This window comes from Sparus aurata, chromosome 1 (genome assembly GCF_900880675.1).
Source record: "Sparus aurata chromosome 1, fSpaAur1.1, whole genome shotgun sequence".
NCBI classification, from domain to species: domain Eukaryota; kingdom Metazoa; phylum Chordata; class Actinopteri; order Spariformes; family Sparidae; genus Sparus; species Sparus aurata.
The window spans coordinates 23,886,994-23,905,206 of record NC_044187.1 but is presented as its reverse complement, the minus strand read 5'-3'; the positions used below and the strand labels follow the sequence as shown (position 1 = coordinate 23,905,206).

General features: G+C 39.6%; 4 protein-coding genes across 5 annotated transcripts; 3 read left to right on the top strand and 1 right to left on the bottom strand.

Moving 5' to 3' along the window:
- Nucleotides 1–255: 255 nt before the first annotated feature.
- Nucleotides 256–2,109, bottom strand: trappc5 (trafficking protein particle complex subunit 5). Of its 2 annotated transcripts, none has more exons than XM_030418377.1 (3): nt 2,039–2,109; nt 1,554–1,841; nt 256–877 (listed from the first exon to the last, which is right to left on the bottom strand). In XM_030418377.1, the coding sequence occupies exons 2-3, from the start codon at nt 1,821–1,823 to the stop codon at nt 581–583; spliced, it is 567 nt and encodes a 188-aa protein (XP_030274237.1). In that variant the 5' UTR covers nt 1,824–1,841; nt 2,039–2,109; the 3' UTR covers nt 256–580. The 2 variants fall into 2 exon arrangements, with proteins under 2 accessions (XP_030274237.1, XP_030274246.1); XM_030418386.1 differs by having other exon boundaries at nt 2,044–2,108.
- A 1,034-nt stretch (nt 2,110–3,143) lies between these two features.
- On the top strand, nt 3,144–7,623 carry LOC115582391 (N-acetylmuramoyl-L-alanine amidase-like). Its single transcript, XM_030418357.1, has 5 exons — nt 3,144–3,477; nt 4,281–5,141; nt 5,489–5,699; nt 6,639–6,976; nt 7,554–7,623. The coding sequence occupies exons 1-4, from the start codon at nt 3,402–3,404 to the stop codon at nt 6,940–6,942; spliced, it is 1,452 nt and encodes a 483-aa protein (XP_030274217.1). The 5' UTR covers nt 3,144–3,401; the 3' UTR covers nt 6,943–6,976; nt 7,554–7,623.
- A 2,366-nt stretch (nt 7,624–9,989) lies between these two features.
- On the top strand, nt 9,990–13,383 carry LOC115582400 (lysozyme g-like). Its single transcript, XM_030418368.1, has 6 exons — nt 9,990–10,619; nt 11,837–11,866; nt 11,965–12,042; nt 12,173–12,387; nt 12,481–12,631; nt 12,700–13,383. The coding sequence occupies exons 1-6, from the start codon at nt 10,364–10,366 to the stop codon at nt 12,834–12,836; spliced, it is 867 nt and encodes a 288-aa protein (XP_030274228.1). The 5' UTR covers nt 9,990–10,363; the 3' UTR covers nt 12,837–13,383.
- A 3,659-nt stretch (nt 13,384–17,042) lies between these two features.
- Nucleotides 17,043–17,810, top strand: LOC115582423 (lysozyme g-like). The gene is made up of 3 exons (XM_030418399.1): nt 17,043–17,258; nt 17,350–17,500; nt 17,592–17,810. The coding sequence occupies exons 1-3, from the start codon at nt 17,082–17,084 to the stop codon at nt 17,726–17,728; spliced, it is 465 nt and encodes a 154-aa protein (XP_030274259.1). The 5' UTR covers nt 17,043–17,081; the 3' UTR covers nt 17,729–17,810.
- The last annotated feature ends 403 nt before the right edge of the window (nt 17,811–18,213 follow it).

Sequence of the window (18,213 nt, the reverse complement as noted above, 5' to 3'; positions counted from 1 at the left end):
CATTTCTGTGAAATGTTGTGAGCAAAGATGGATTTTTTAATATTCTTCTTCGTCTACTTTGTGTTTATTGGTGGACCGCAAACCAACATTAGAAGGGCGAACCACCACCTAATGTGTTGGAATGTACATGCTTTAGCTGTTAAGTCAATGACAGCAATTAAGCTTTATTGACTGCCAACAGCAAACAGTATACCTTTCCCAGTATAGGACCAAAAATGTATTGTACATGTAATGAATTTACTGAGTGAGGGAAAGTTCTTTAGTGTGGCTGTTTAGTGTTTGGCCTGTTGATGCAATATAAATACAACTTAATACAAACTTACATCATAGAGAAGTACAATGGGCAATACAGATATTTTTTTCTCTAGTGTGAGTGAATTTATAATCCACAAAAAGGCAAAAACAAAATTATGACACCGGTTTCACCACAATCTGCAGCATTTTTACAGACATTTCAGCAGTCGATTAACATCATACCTTCGCTCACACAGACAAACAAACAAACAAGCAAACGCACGCATGCACGTGTGCACTCCCACGCACAGTCTCTCATCTAATATCTCATCTTCTTGTCCCCGCCCTATCTGCCCTCCAGTGCTTTGTCTCTGGCGATCACCTCATCATTAAACTTGATCATGAGTGTGGTGCCCTTGTGCCAGTGGACGGTGACCTTGGCGGGGAAGCTGCTGTGGGTGAGGATGGCCTCTACGATCCCTCCAGTGAAGGCTGCACAGTTCAAGCTGCTGTTCTCCTTAGGGACGGAGATGAATGTGTTGACGAGGGGCTCTTTTTCGATGATGTAGTAGGTCTTGTCATCGTCATTGGCCTGCTCCAGCTTGTCTGCCTCCTTACCGAACAAGGCTCTCCACACGGATACCTGTGGAGGGGGGGATGTAGGCAGAGGTCCACACTGGAGTTATAGTAACAAGACACTCCAACTGTACTGTAACATATAATTTAATTCCTATTACTTAAATGCACAGCTGCCCACTGATTGTACTAATAGATATTTCTGATTTTATGTCTGATAATATTTCATTTAATATCAGGATATCTTGACCTATCTTTGTGTGCTCTTTATTTCAACGGCATGTCTACACATACTTGGCCAATAAAGCTGATTCTGACTCTGAACATGTAGACTGTTTCAGTGTCTCAGCTTGCATATAGTCAATCCAAAAAGTAACTCATGCAATCAGAAATAACGTAGTGGAGTTCAGCACAATGTGTCTCTCTGAAAAAGAGTATAAATTAGCAGAAAATACAAATGCTCAAGTAAATCATGTACTTCACATTTGCCATTAAGCGCAGCACTTGAGTAGACGTACTTAGTTACTGTCTACCACTGTACACAAAAGAAATTCTGACTGTCGTAGCAGAAAAAGAGACACACAAATGTAACGACTAACACAGATGAGGGCTGCATTCCACTTGTCAGTTTATTGTGTGTTCTCACTCATTTGCCTGGTTTACACTTAATCCAGTAGAGGCATCATTAACAGTACTTGTTCTACCTGTGCTGTCCCTGTTAGGACAGGTCAGTGAGTGTGTACCTTGATGAACAGCAGTATGTTTAATACTTTAGTCTCCCTCTTGCCGTTCTTCTCCCTCAGCACCAGGACGTCCAGCAGGCTGGCTCCGACCCGCTGACCTAGCTCGGCCAGACGAGCCTGCAGCTCGGTCACCGAGTACACCCGGCTCTGGCAGTACTGCACCACCTCCGAGAACAGCAGGGCGAAGGCGCTCACACTCACCTCGGTCTTGGGTCGGCTCAGAGGCCGCTCTAAAATAGCAGACTTGCCTCGGGTGAAGCGAGTCTCCATTATTACGTCAGTCAGCAGCTGAAGAGAGAGAGAGGAGAGCTAAATTACAGACACAGGCTGCTGGACTTCAGGCTAACAGGCTAATGCTAACCATAGTAAACTACGCTGTACACCACGACTGTGTAAAGATCTGCAAAGATAGGCCATTAACCTATGACAGGAATGTTTTTAATTTTCTCAGAAAAACTACAATAACAATTCACATGATCACTTACGGCACCTGCTTTTGCTGCTGTTGTTGTTGTTGTGATTACTTCCTGGTTCGAGTGTAAACGTCACTTTGTCACATGGCACCATTATTTTCTTTTTCAAATTCAGATGATTCTCTTTCCCCCCCAATATAAAAAACATTATAGACCATATTACAATACAAAACTGTGATTTGATAATATCTCGCGATCCTTATGGTGGTTGCTTGCCTTTGACAACATTTCTCCTAACACGCAAATAGATAAATAAATTAAAATTATCTATGTGGTCTATGGGGTATAATTATTTGGAGCAAACTGAAATGAGAACTAATAAGATAATTTGTGCCTGAGACTTTTAACTTTGCATCTTTTTAAGTTATCTCTTAAAGTCCAAATTTGCACTCAGGGCTTCAACTTAGTACATTTTGAAATAGCATATCAACAGTATGACTTAATGTCATAATTTTAACAAAAATATTAATACTTTTGACTTTATAAAGTATAATTTGGACTTAACATCAGTCTTTTTTTCTTTCCTCCATCCTAACACTTGATTTATTCATTGCCAGATGAGAAATTCAGATGTTGCATCAGTATAAGGACAGAAATGAGAAGAAAAACATAGAGAAAGGTGAAGGAAAAACTATAATTAGAAGTGTATGAAATAGAAATGAGAAATAGAATGAAGCTATAAAGCCCATTGATGATAGTTTAAAACCAGTTTTATGCAGTTTCATGGTTTCACAACACCCTGCATGACAAAATTTTGACAAAAACAGGACAAATGTTGCTGTTCATAACTTTCCTGCATTAAATGTTCCAGTAGTTGACCTTTTAAGTGACTAAAGTGTGTCACTGACACTGGTGAGTATGCAGTTGATGCACAAATCACGTGAGATGGTAAACATTAACCACAAATCTGCTTTGTCTTTCACTTCACTTGTTTTTATTGAATGGCATATATACAAATGTAGCTGCACAGGGTGGTATAGCACATGGGGAAAGAGTGATACAACTGAATATAAATAGAAAAGGCACATACTATATTAGTTTCTGTATAATAAACCTTTCACAGAGGCACAGACTTTGTTTTGCTCACAAACTTTAACTTACTGTAGGATAAATCAATATTTGGAGTCATCGGTGTACACAGGGTTCTCATCCCTACTGGGACAAACATTGCAGTCATGCACAAATACACCTACACAACTCCTCTCAGATGTCGTGGGGAGCACAACTGTGCTTTTCAGTTTACGTTTTTGGAAAGCTTGCAAGTTGGTTATAGACATCCTTTCAGATCTCACTGTTCTTGTTGTCTGTTCATTTAGATTGGAGAAATCCTAATTCTGTTTTTTAAGTTTTACACAAAAATTGGGCAACAAGCAACATGACTTCATTTGGACTGGGGTCGTTTTTTATCCTGGGTTTATCTTACTTCACAACTGTTTATAGCAGGCCGGCAGGTAAGTTCAGTCTTTTAAATTCTGTAAATATCTGTGTTATATTGAGTTAAATTAGTAAGTCTAAAACATGTGTTTTTTGTATGCTGATAAGAAATAAGTAAGAAATAATTATTATTATGATATTTCATTTTCTGAAAACAAATCAATTATTTTTTACAGATACATTTATCATAAATACAGGTTGAATTGTGTTCTTAAGCTGTCCTAGATCTAAGTTTTCCATTACTTCCATCATCCAGCATCAGTGAGATTGTATTGTAGTCGTTTTTCACCTGAATGAAAATGGCTTCCAAGGTAGAGCAGAGAAGGTCACAACCAATTGTACAACTACATCAGGTGAGGAGACTTTATGAAACTTATTAGCAGGCTGTGTGTGGGGTTTAGGTGCAGAGGAGGTGGAGGGTTATTTCTTTTTAGACTGTCTTATGCAAAAAAAGGCAACATCTGTCATTTGATCAAATGGTGTAAAACAAGAATTAATCACATTAAAGTGACAAAGCTCTCTAGTAGCTGTATGAATTAGGAGTCAGGAGGAAGTAGTGTGACATTGTGATAGCATGGCAGAGAACCTGTGGGAAGAGGTCTGCGGGAGCAGATGGATCAACAAAACATCAGACTTAAATGCAGGAAACTGCAGTTTGTTTCTTTTTGTGTCATCTACCAACAGTCAACATTGGTTTCTTTTCACTGTGATCCTTCTTCAGTAACTTGCACTTCACATTTGTTGTTGTAACCATGAGAACAAAGGTCCCAAAGGTCACTGACTCATTATTGCACTTCAATGTCCCTCTTGTTGTTATCAGGTGTCCACCTGCGTAACATGGACAGTTTCGTCAGAGCTGTTCAGCAGGTTGAAGACTCCAACCCTGGGCTGTCCCCCCTGGCTATGGTCAGGGCCCTGCGGAGGACCGCTGGTCACGATGATCCAATGACCATCCATTTCTTGGGTTCATCATATAATCTCAGTGATGCTGAGGGCCTAGAGACAGCCATTCTCAATGCCTCATCCTTCAGCTTCTTTGACAAGGCTATCCACCACATTGTGACGGATTCCGGAGAGGAACGAGGGGTGGTCCTCGCTCCAGATGGCACCACGGTAGCTCTTGCACCCTTACTGCTAGGAATCGAAACAGGACTGAAAGCCAAGATGGAGGGAACGCCAGCTGTTGGACTCTTCCCTCTCACCTTAGGAAGGACGCTGGGCCTGTCCTTCCAAAGTCTGCAGGACATCCCTGTATCTTTTCGCTTGGGGCCCAACGGCTGCTGGGACAATGTGGACCACCCTAAGATGTTCAAGCTGTATCGACCTGCCACTCTGGCCACTGATGCTGTTATTAATGGAGGCATGGATGGAGCTATACTGGGAATGGATCTCAGCAACCGATCTGCACATGAACAGCCGCAGGCCCTCAGTGAGATTTTGAAAGGATACTATAGTTTTACTCTGCATGAGAAGCAGGGACTCGATGCTGTGACTAGCCATGTTAGTCCACGACGAAGGGAGATCTCTCGATCCATTCTTGAGCCTCTGGATCTTCACAGTCAGGTGATGGAGGCACTAAAATTAGTCTGGAAGCTGGAGAAGACAGAATGGATTGCTCTGGACACTGGAGTGGGGAAGGCGGTGAAGGACGGATTGCAGACATTTGTACACAAATACTGGGGTGAGCCATGAAATTATTTTTTAAAAAGTACGCTTGAGTGCAAGGTAGAGCTGCAGTTAATTCATTATAATACAAACTCATTTCCATTAACCGATTAATCTTTTGGTCTGTAAAATGTTAGAAATTGTGGAAATAAGTTCCCGAAACCTGTGGTGAAATTTCAGGATTAAAAACCCCAAGTACAATAGTCTTTCTCGTTATGTAGGACTGCATCGTCATTGTGTATATTCTTGTGACTCTTGAATAGCTTGTTCTGAGTGTTGGAAATATAAGCTTGTGGGTGTGATGTAACACAATCTGCAGTTGTGTCGTATCCTTGGCCTCATTCTCTCTCCTCTTCTCCTCAGACTGCCCTCAAATTATCCCTCGTTGTCAGTGGGGGGCAAAGGGCTCCCGGGGTACACCTATCCCACTGTCGCTACCCCTCCAGTTCCTCTACATTCACCACACCTATGAGCCATCCTCGCCCTGTTTATCCTTCACAGACTGCTCTCGTAACATGAGATCCATGCAGCGTTTCCACCAGGAAGATCGAGGCTGGAGTGACATAGGATACAGGTAACCAACCTCTGAAGAAAGAGAAGAAATGCGCTTATTCACTTTCTTGGAAAGATTGATATCGCTCTCATGTCTCTCATATCTGCATCAAGTATGGTGACAGGAAGTGATAAGCATAGCTTAGCATAAAGATAGGAAGTAGGAGAAAGGGCAAGCCTGGCTCTGTCCAGAGTTTGGCAATCTGTCTAGTAGCATCACTTATGCTAACTTATTAACACCCTCTCTCTCTCTCTCTCTCTCTCTCTCTCTCTCTCTCTCTTTATCCATGCACAAACAGAAATGTTTTTTGGGTGAGTTTTTTTAATAGTACTCCTGAGGCACCCTGGCACAAACTAGGACAGAAAATGAAATGAAATGGCAGTCCTAGCTCTATTTAGGTAATGTTACGTTAGGTGAGCAGACGTAGCCTGTGTAACTAATTTGTTTGAGCTGAATTGTAGGTTAATGCTTAAGATAATATAGTAGTATAGTGTTGCTGGCTGTTTGTGTTTCACCCTCCAAAGCTTGATACATTTGTTTTCTTCTTAACGATTAAACAAACAACATATAATGTGTTAATTACTGCGTTTAGGTGGCTTACAGCCAGGCCAGCTGTTCCCCCTGCTTCCAGTTATTCTACTAAACTAGGTTAATCACGTCCTGACCCTTCTTTCTATAATCAACCCAGAAATGAGGCTAGGCGAGTATCAATCTTCCCTCAAACAATTAAAGATAATTAGTGATAAGTAGAGATAATTCATATCTTGTTAAAGATAGTGGGAGTACTTGTAAGAATGCTGCGGAATACATGTCTTTTATGCATGTGAGCACTTGTATCAAACTTTCAAATAAATGCCCTATTTGTGTCTTAACATCCCATTCCAGTTTACTGGAAGAGTTTACTTCAGAATGGTTACTGCACAATGCATTTCCTCAAGCTCTGAATCTTTGTGTTCTCAGCTTCGTTGTTGGCTCTGATGGTTACATCTATGAAGGCAGAGGTTGGAGACACCTCGGCACACACACCAGGGGGCACAATAATATCGGGTATGGTGTGTCCATCATCGGTAACTACACCGCCACCCTGCCTTCTCGTTATGCTATGGACCTGCTGCGCCATCGTCTCGTCCAATGTGCAGTAGATGAAGGAGGACTGGTTGCCAACTTCACCATCCACGGACACAGACAGGTGGTAAACTACACCACCTGCCCTGGAGACGCCTTCTTTTCTGAAATAAGAAGCTGGGAACATTTCAGGGAATGATGGGATTCTTAAAGATCATCACTGGATCTTCAGGGTATGGCAACACTGCTACTTTTTGAAATACTTTACTTGTTTGAAATGAGTTAATCCTCCAGACTCACGACTAAGTTATCATTTTAATGTCATTCATATCCACCTTTTCGAGGGCAGGATTACTCTAAACGATAAGTCCGCCTACCTATTTAATTTAATTATGTTTACAGGTCTTGTACAAGTGCAAATATGAAAAAATTAGTATGAAAACTCCAGAGGAAGATGCATGTAATTGGATAAGCTGCCTCAAGAATTATCACTCAATAGTCAGGTCACATTGTGGGTACTGTAGGCACCAAGTTTTGAAAAGTGTTCTCTCTGGTTCTGCTGTATATTAAACTCTCCATAATTAGTCAGTGATATAGGAGTGCAAAGTTAGACCATTAGATTGCTTTAAAAAACTGGTGCCTACATTACCCACAATGCAATGTTATCTGACAGTCAAATAGTTTGAAGCTCACTCAGGACTGGGTCTCCAAAATGATTCATGAACTTTGTTTTATGAATTAAATCATAATTCATCATCAAGTTCTAATCCTATTTTACATTAATCTTATTTATCCACTTTTATTTTACAGGAAACAAACTCCCTACAAACAGAAGAATAAAGACACTGGCCAACTGTAATAAAAGTGATTGTTTCTAAAACCTGTCTTGTCAGAATTCATTGTACATCTGATACAACTGAAACACAATACTGGCCTTGATTTAAAATGTCATTTTATCTAAACTACTTTTGGATAACATCTTTTAATGTTTTATATTCCAAACATACAATCATTTATGTTTGGTTCTTATGATACGATTGCCTGCTAAAGGGCTAAATGCATTTTAGTGGTTATATTGCCATTTGCTGTTAAGCAGACTCATTGCAGCCAATTCAGAAAACAACATTAAACCGAAGCAAATTATTCTGGTGGTATCTGGGTGTCGTGTCATACTGCGAGATGTTACTGTCCTCAGTGAGGTTATTTTTAGGCCATGAGAGAACTAGAAGAAAACACTCAATCTAAATTAATCACTCTCCAAACAAGCTGAGCTTAAGTGCCTGTGAGGTGCATCTGCCTGGTGGATAACTTCATTACACCGTCTGCTGTTTACTCCCAAATAGGCATGAGGGCAAGGGCTTCAGTCAAAGCACACAGTAAATACTAGACTAAGTAAATAGAATGCACAAACTTCACTCAGGCTACACACTGAACAAACCTCCCAGCACTGAAAGATCAGAATCAGAATCAGAATCAGAAATACTTTAATAATCCCAGGGGGAAATTATTTTTGTTACACACTCCAGATATACAAACAACATATATTATACAAGCAACATATATTAAGAACAAAATATAAATATATATATATAAATATATATAAAAGATCAATGTACAGTCAGTTACAGAATGAGGGTTGTCTGACTCTCTTAGGGAGGCGTTATAAAGTTTAATGACCACAGGCACCACAATGATTTGATGATGATTTGATGATTTGATTTCATGATGCATGGTAGAGCAGAAACTAACTAACTGTATGACCGAGCCATGCTGCTGCTACACTAGACAGACTGTTTACTTTGTAGAGTTCATCATACCATGGGAGGATTCAGCAGATGTAGAACAGGAATAACCTAGAGTACACTACAAGCAGCTAAACCGTTCACATCGAAGATGGTGAAGCAGAGAACCTGGCTGTCACACTATTCAACACTAGTTTAATGAGAGTTGAAAAACTTTCATTAGGCCAAAAAATGTGTGGGCTGTACCACTAAAACACAAGTTTGTAATTATTTTCACAGTTCATTAAGTCAATAAAGAGTTATGTGTTTTTCAATAGTAAAATAAGCATTGATCCTCCAGAAACACCAGTACAGACTATGACCCTTAGCTGTTATCTCAGCTGTGCATAGGCTTTTACACTTAGGTCAGTATAGTTATTTCCCTGACATCAGCGCCATCTACAGGCTCCTGTTTATAAGTGTTTCACAACCATCCTGCTCAGGAGGCAGAGCCCCTCAGATGTTGCACTTGAAGCCACAACGTTCACCTACAGCATCATATTCTATAAGATCATCATATGTTTGTAGGGTCGCTGTCCTGTGAGAGCCTCGTTTCTTTAATGAAATCAGCTTTTCATGATGAACAGCTTGTTTTCAGCCTTGTCACACAACATTTTCCATCTAATCCATGAAAATGTTCATTATTATTTGACTTAATGTAGTTTAAAGTAGCTCAAACTCAAACACCTGTAATATGGATGTACAAACTTCATATATAAAACTAAAACACTGACATGGATTACTCTCCTACATGATGAGCAGTGATTGAATGTAATTAAGTACATTTACTCAATTTACTGTACATTTTTTAATTGAACTATTACCATATCCTGCCACTTTATACATCCCCTTCACTACCTTTTGGACGCAAATGTACTTTTTACTCCCCTACTTTTATTTGATGTCTTTCATAGTTCATAGTAACATCACATGCTGCATCAGAGCCAAAGTAGCACATTCTTAAATTAATAATTAATTAGATTCTTTACCTACAATCGGATTAAAAAAACACATAAAACAAACACTGATTTTGATCATCAAAGAAATGCTGAATATTGGATGTGGTTGAAATGAACTTATATCTCTGGTGAGAAATAAACATAGATACTGATAAAGAAAAATTGTCTTTCTGGTTGTGCATTAAGGAGTGAGTGTTCAGAGTAATCAGATCTCAGCTGAAGAGACACAGCTTGTGCAGCCGAGGTGAGTGTCTGAGCTCTGACACAGATGCTGCATTCATCCACTGTTGAACACAAAGTTGGTTCAGTTTGTCACATGCAAGAAGAGACTGAAAGAGGAAGGAGTGAAAAATAAGAAGAGGAGCTGTGACTCAACTCAAACTGCTGCAGACACATTTTGTGGTTATTTGACAAACAGCAGGATGTAAAAACGTCAGATACAGCTCAGTGGAAGTGTCGTTAGGGCATAATGGAGGTCAACTCAGCACATAGAGCAAAACATGATTTGAGTATAATATAATTACATTTATGATAAATCAACATAACATCTGATCCGATAATCGACCAGGTCAATAATCAGTAGACCCAGAGGACAAGGTATGTAAATATATGTATAATTAACTTTTACTTTTTGATGCTCACGTTCATTTATTGCCCAAACATGGCTTTTGCTTTTGACTTACAGTTTCACTTTGAGTCTTGTTAGGTCTGTCACAGTCAGCGGATATCTCACTTCACTACTGTGTAAGTGAAAACAGCGAACATTAGGGTTGAACCCCCTCTACACACCCCTCTAGATTTAGATAAATAGGCTACTCCCACTCCAGTGGTAGTCCCACAGTGAGCAGCAGTGTCTCTCTGTCCTGACTGAGCTGCAGAGATGCCGCCCAAGAAGACCGTTACGTCGCATATCAGAGACACACTGGATGATCTCACAGAGGAAGATTTCAAGAAATTCTGCAGTGAGATCTTGGACCGCAGGGATGAGCCTCGGATCAAACGGAGAGATCTGGAAGGCAAGAGTTGCCTAGATGTCGTCGATGTCCTGGTTAAAACCTTCACAGAGTCCAAGATTGTGGAGGTGGTTGTGGAGACGTTGGAGAACATTGGCTGCAATGCTCAAAAAGAGAGCCTCAGTGAGTTTAACATTGTTTGAAATAATGCAAAATAATACAGCCCTGAGAGATGAGGTTCATGTCTACCAGAAGTCATTTAAACAGTAGACTGTCTTTCTATCTGAATTTATTTATTCATTTATTTTCAAATCAAACTTACTTACTTATTTTTCATAACTTGAAGTGCATTAAATGATTTTTTTACCAAACTATTTAAATTTAGATTTATTGTAGGTTGAACTAATCCTCTATGGGGTTGGGAATAGATGTTTATTGTCATTGTTTCAAAAAACGAAACACAGATAACAGCTCTTTGTTTGACAAGTATTAAAAAATAGATAAAAATAGTACAAATACATACAGCAATAGTAAAATATATACAACAATATAAAAATATATGCAACAAGATAAATAGACACAATATTCAAGATTCAAGGATGTAAATGAGGTGTGTGAGGGGGGTAGTGGCGGGATGTATCTCCTCAGGCTTCACTGTGCTTGTTTGTAGGCCTGCAGGTCCCCAGACTTAAACGCTGAGTGTCCTGAGCAGGGTCCTCACCATGCCGTTGAACCACGGTTTCTGGATGCAGGAGCAGCCAGCTGGTTGCGATCCAAAAAAGTGCAATAATGTGCCTGTGTTTGTGCACACATTTAGAATATTACTTTTGATCACCTTTCTGCATTCAACAGCCATTGTTCTCCTAACTGAAACAAAAACAGAACCACAGAACATATTGATTAATGGGTCTGTGCGTAATTTGCACTTGTATAAAGCCTGGGGGCTTGAAGGATACATATTAGAGAACAAAATCTGTGCAGCAGCACAAAACACTAGATCACAAACTTCCTATAATGCAACCTTGATTGTATCTTTCATTAGACCTGCCTTGCCCATGTCTGTCAAAGTTTATAACAAACAAGGGTCTTGTTAAAAATCTTTGGTTATGTCAAAGCCCTAGAAGATATTTTACAGCAGTTTTTAAGAGTCAGATGTTGTGATGACTTAACTGAGAGCAAATGATTCCATCGTGAGCAGTTTCTTATCTTAACCTTATATTTTTGACAAGTTGTTTTTACTTTTACTGTTTTACCGGCCTGGTCTCATGCCCTTATCGCCTAGTGGTTATTAAATGTTACTCATGATGATAACAATATTAACATAGCTACAGAAGTTTTTTCATGTTACTTATTTAATTATTTCAGTGTTATTCACAACATTAACATTTTTTTATTTCCAGCCAAGTACCTGAGGGACGCATCTTTCTCCAGTGAGTACGTGGTTGTAAATGGTGTGAAGATACCTTTAGTTCATCATGCTGTGTGCTCATGTTGAGGTGTGTTGATGAATTGATTAATTGATTTGCAGCTTATGGAGACATTATGAGGGTGGAAACTAGCGGTGCCTCATTGCAAACAGCCCAGCAGGATAAGTTGGAATACTCAGGTGAACATGGATCCATCCATCTATAGTTACAAATATACTCATATCTACAGTGTAACTACATCAAAAGACCGACAAGGTTATAGCTGCACAGAGGCCATATTCATGTGATCATTTTGATTCCTTTGTTAAGGTGTGAGGGCATCCAACGCCATGGCAGAGAGGGATTTGAATGAAATAAACAAGTACAAATCCACCATCAATAACGTGGCTGAAAAGAAAAGAGTTCATCCAGCTCTCATTGCTGCCCTCATCTCCAGATCCAGCAGGGCAGGAAAGACACTGAAGGACGGCTGGGGGTGCTATGACGAAAACAGAAAAGCATATAATACTTTTGGGCTGATGCAGGTGAGGAAAGAACTTCTCCTCTTCCTCTAAGTAGTTTCTCAGGTTACAATACACAAGCACTGATCTAAACTTTATCAGCTAATATGTCCATAGATTGATGTCAATCCAAAAGGAGGTGGACACAAAGCAAAAGGCTCATGGGACAGTGAGGAACACCTCTGTCAAGCCATCGACATCCTGATTGAGTTTCTGTCATGCATAAAGAATAACTTTCCTGGCTGGAGCAAGGAGCAACAGCTGAAAGGTGTGTTTTACTTGACAAACTGCCTCCACACTATTTTGCTTTGTACTCACTTGTATTTGTCTTTCCAGGAGGGATAGCAGCCTACCATGCAGGGCCCCTTGCGATCCATTCCTATGAAGAGGTGGACGCCAAAACCTATGGTGGAGACTACTCCAACGATGTGGTTGCTCGAGCTCAGTGGTACAAAAGCGAAGGAGGTTTTTAAAAACTGAGGCTGTCCACAACCTCCTTCAAATCACACAGGGACCAATGTCTGTAATAAATGCCATGTATGAAAAAAAAGAAAACATAAAAAATGCAGTGATTCTTCTTTAGACTTCTTATTGATGTATTTTCCACAGTTGGAACTTCTCAAAAACCAAACCCGAGCTGTTGTTAAAACAATGCACATACTGTTATCAAATGTTTTATAAAACACTGTAAGGATTTGTTCGCGTGTGATCTCATGTCATGGTAGTTTCCTTTTTTACAAGTGTGATTAAATTTGCTTAATTTGCTCTAAAACTGCTCAGCAGCCCTTTATTAATGCTACCACACAACTGGATTTGTTCCTTTTTAAAGAACAGATACATTTTCTTATTCTTTCGGTTGTTTGCTGTTGTGATGTCTCATATCATCTTGTGTGTTGTGTTTTCAGCCACTTCTGTAAATCAAATTTCCTCTCAAGGGACATAACGGTCCGTGTTATGTTTGTTCACTGTGTTATAAATGTAAAGAGTTGGGTGCTGTCTGAGAAAATATGAATTTACACCCTTGATAAGTGGTTGTGGTCGTGCTTGTGCTCCAATATCTGACAAGTTGCACACAGTTGCTTAATCTCAGGGCTTCAGGAGACTCAGAAAACAACCAAATAGTTGTATGTAGTCATTTTTGAGGATTTTTTTTACATTTTAAAAAGCAAGTCCCCATCTACTTCAGTTGTTTTGGAGATTGCTGTAACTCTGTTTTGTGATGAAGCTTCAGAAAGGTTTTGTGTACTATAAAACTTCTCATGATTTTCCATCTGCATGGGACACCTCCCTGCGCTTTTCCTGGGGAAGTGAGTGAGTTGATGGCTGAATTCCAGCAACGGAAGTTCGGGGTCAAATAGAATTTCAGTCAGATGAGTCACATTGAAACCGAAAGTAAGTATAACTGTATACATACGGACCCACTCCCTTGATACACCACAGGGTGAACAGAGGGATACCGTGCTGCAGCTCTCACATTGTAGTTTCAGCCATTCGAAGCAGAAGCAGTAAATATCTCTCTGAATCTCAGAGACTTAACACTGCTTTTTAATTTCACATTGGTCCATCCTGCTGTTGAAATTGCAAATCAACACTTTGAAATGAAAATATCAAATCTATCAAAACATAATATCTTAATTTTTGGGGCCAGAATATTTCAGAACTGTGAAACATTCAATAAGCATTTTCTTCTAATAATCAGAGAGAAGAAACACAGGATGTTCAGTGGAAATTGCACATTTCTTCAGGTTCCTTTGGACAACATACAATTAACTGCTTGTTGGAAATATTGATTTCTCTAGTGGTGATGAAAGACTGTAATTGATACGTGATACCTGCTTCCATCTATTTGACACACAGATGATGAAGTCTAATAAGGGACTTGATATCTCAAGTGATTCAAAAAGGTTGCCCATTGAAAAAGAATGAAGTTTAAAGCATAACGTTCCACGTTGACATTCACACAGATGTCATCCGAGGTCTCAGTGTTCCAGCTTCATTATTGTACAGCCCAGAAAAAGAAAGCGAGCTTTCAGTGTGCGCCTGCTCTTCTACATGCTAACCTTTTGACTGTGCGTCATCAGAACATGGAAAAAAGGAAACAGTAAATTTACTCATCATAAAGGTAAAACAAGGTTAATTTTAGGCCAAAAAAACAAACTAAACAAAGCCCAACACTGAATACTTACTAAGCAGATTTTAAACAATCTGCAAAATATCAAGGGGCTCTTTAACTTCTTGTATAAGGAATACAAATGAAACAGATGATATTTTTTGGAACATTTACTGTCAGTCACTTTCAGGGACGTGCACATGATTATAGAGGGGCAGGGGCTCAAAGTCAGAAAAGGGCAGTACATGCGGGTGCATAGCGCGTGCCAAAATTGTTTTCAGGCCTTAATAACACATATGTAGATTAATTAATGTCAAATTAATAAACAAAGTACTTATAGAAAGCTAACTACTTAGCTGTGTATCTGTGAGCTGTAGCTGTGAGTGATATGCAATTGCCATTTCTTTTGTGTCAACAAATATTTGTAAACATGAGTTTATTCACATTATCATAATACTGATGTTAAGAAGACATGCAATACAGCTGCAATTCTTAAAAGGCAATAAAACACTGGTTTATTATTAGGCTATTTATTGGAAGGCAAGTGCAAACAAGAAATACAGGCTGCACATCTAAAAATGTGACAAAACCAAGAAATGACTTCTGTGACTGTTAGTAGGAACAGCCATGTTTACAGCAGCAAAGTCTGATACAATCAAAAATGATCGAATGAGACATCATGTAGCTTTCATCATCTCCATCCACAGTGTTTAATGGATGAACAGAGCAATAGATGCATTTGTTTGCACAAAGGATCTGTTTTGCTTGGTAACCTGAGGAGTTTCATCTTTGCAGGAGCAATTCTGAAGTATTTTGGAGCCACAGAACAGGAAGCAGCACTGCCGCCTTCAGCACCAGAGATTGACAAGCAGCTCTCATATGCTGGCAAGGAAGAAGAAATTTTGAGATGGGGCTTAGGGTAGATCTGCTTAAAACACAAGACTCAGATGATGCTGATAATCATCACAAAGTGGTGTGATTGTGTTATATAGTTCTGTATGGTTCCTTTAAAGTATTGTTTTTATTGTTGGTTTGTTTTCATTGTTGCATTTTTATTGTATGCTGGTTTATTGTGTTGGTCCTGAAGGGCTTGTGTTACATTTGAAAGGTTCCTTACTACCTCAACAGTATTATTCTTGTTAGTTTTTTTGTTTTTATTGTTTGCATATTGATATGGATGCTGGCTCATTGTGATTTTCTTTTCTAAGTAATAGCCTATTTTATTTTCTCTACAACTTTAACTTTAGTTTTGGGTGTATGTATGTTATATGTTTAATGTCAACTTAAAATAAAATAAAATTGAGGAACACTCCATCAGTTTCATTTATTGACCTATCAAGGATCCCTATTGTTTACCTTGTATTATCATTTTCTATCAATTCAACTTACTAGTGTGGGTCAACTTAGGATGTTTGATTTTAATTTGAGAGAGGTTTTCACGACTCTAGCCTGTTTTCCTCTTAACATTTAATAGATTGTTGCATCTTTATGGTTCACCCAAAAAGGTTAGGAATCTATCCATCGTAGTTTGACAAAATAGGGGCCCCCAAACAGCATCTTGCATAGGGCCCCAAAAAGAAAGAAACGGCCCTGAGAAGGACTAATTAGAGGTGAATTCAAAGAAGTATATATTGAGTTTAGATTTAAAGGAAGTTCCTTGAAGTTCCTGTTGTCAAATAGGCAGCCATTGGTCTTGAGTGCTGCGTTAGGTCTCACTCAGGCCGTGTTTTGCCAGCCCGCTGATCACTTAATCAGCCGTCTTCAGTGGGACCCAATTCACTACACTACACATCACTTCACTGGTTGTTGCTCAGCTTTGTTCTCGTTGTCTCTGCAGGAGGGATAGCAGCCTACAATATGGGGGACTCGGGTACATTAATTATTTCTAAATCTCAGTTGTGTTTACTCCTTTGGCTAGTAAACAGCCTGCTACAGTCTGCTAATCTGTAATGACTCTGTAGGTTGCCTGTTACAATCAGTGAGGACCTTTTCATGTAAATCAACTCCTGTCACCCCACTTTTTTGTTTTACTTTTGGTTTACTTGCTGAATAATCACCTCCAAATAGATTATCAGTCAGGGGAGTCACCAAGTATTGACCACCTCCCTTTGTTACACCACAGAGTGAACAGAGTGACACTGTGCTGCAGCTCTCACATTCTAGTTTCAAGGAGATTCTGTTTATCGCCTGTAGAGGGGTTTATTCAGCAGGCCTGGATGTTTTGCCAGAGGAGAGAAAGCTGAGAAAATCAGCTGATTTACAAGAAATGCCCTCATTGAGTGTTACTGCAGGAGGCAGTAAATGTGGAGGTGTATTTTAAACAATCTAACTGAACATTTGCAGGTTATGGAAACATCATGCGTGTTCAATCCTCTGGTGCTTCATGGCAAACATCGCAGCAGGACTGACTGGGATACTCAAGTCTGCAGTAGACAAAGACAGGAGCTGATACAATCAAAAATGATAGAACGAGACATCATGTAGCTTTCATCATCTCCATCCACAGTGTTTGATGGAAGAACAAGGCAATAGATGCATTTGTTGTGCTGATGCTAAAATCCTGTTCTCTGACTGATTTCTCTATGAAGGAGTGAAGGCATCACATAGGATGGCAGAGATTGACGCCGGCAGAATGGAGAAGTACAGGTCTAATATCAACAGAGTGGGAGGTAAATATGGAATCGATCCAGCTCTCTTTGCTGCCATCCTCTCCAGAGAGTCCAGGGCTGGAAATCAACTAAACAATGGCTGGGGAGATGGGGGTAACGCCTGGGGACTGATGCAGGTCATAACAGAGACTACTTTTTTACTCATGTCCTCTTAGTTAAGCCTCACAGTCCAATACAACAATGGTAGTGTTCATCCCATTTCTGTAGGTTGACGTGAATCCAAATGGAGGTGGACACACTAAACGGGACGCATGGGACAGTGAGGAACACCTCTGCCAAGCCACTGAGATCTTGGTTTATTTCATCAGACGGATCGGCAACAAATTTCCTGGCTGGAACACAGAGCAGAAGCTGAAAGGTTTGTTTAACTGAACCAGAACGCTCACACATCACTCACCATCTCTCTTCACTGGTTGTTGCTCAGCTTTGTTCTCATTTTGTCTCTGCAGGAGGGATAGCAGCCTACAATATGGGGGATGGAAACGTCCATTCCTATGAAAATGTTGATGGCAGCACAACAGGTGGAGACTACTCCAACGATGTGGTTGCCAGAGCTCAGTGGTACAAAACAAAAGGAGATTTTTAAAAACTGAGGCTGTCCACAACCTCCTTCAAATCACACAGGGACCAATGTCTGTAATAAATGCCATTTATAAAAAAATAAAAATAATTTAAAATGCAGCGATTCTTCTTTAGACTTCATATTGATGTATATTCAATAGCTGTAATTTCTCAAAAGCCGTCCAAGCTGTTGTTTAACAATGAAAATAAATAGATTTGCTTAATTTGCTCTAAAACTGCTCAGCAGCCCTTTATTTTTGCTACTACACAAATGGATTTGTTGTTTGTTGTTTTTAAAGAACAGATACATTTTCTTTTTCTTTTGGTTGTTTGCTGTTGTTGTGTGTTGTGTTTTTAGCCACTTCTGTAAATCAAATTTCCCCTCAAGGGACATAACCGTCCGTGTTGTGTTTGTTCATTGTGTTATCAATGTAAAGAGGTGGGTGCTGTTTAAGAAAATATGAAATTTACACCATTGATAAGTGGTTGTGGTCGTGCTTGTGCTCCAAT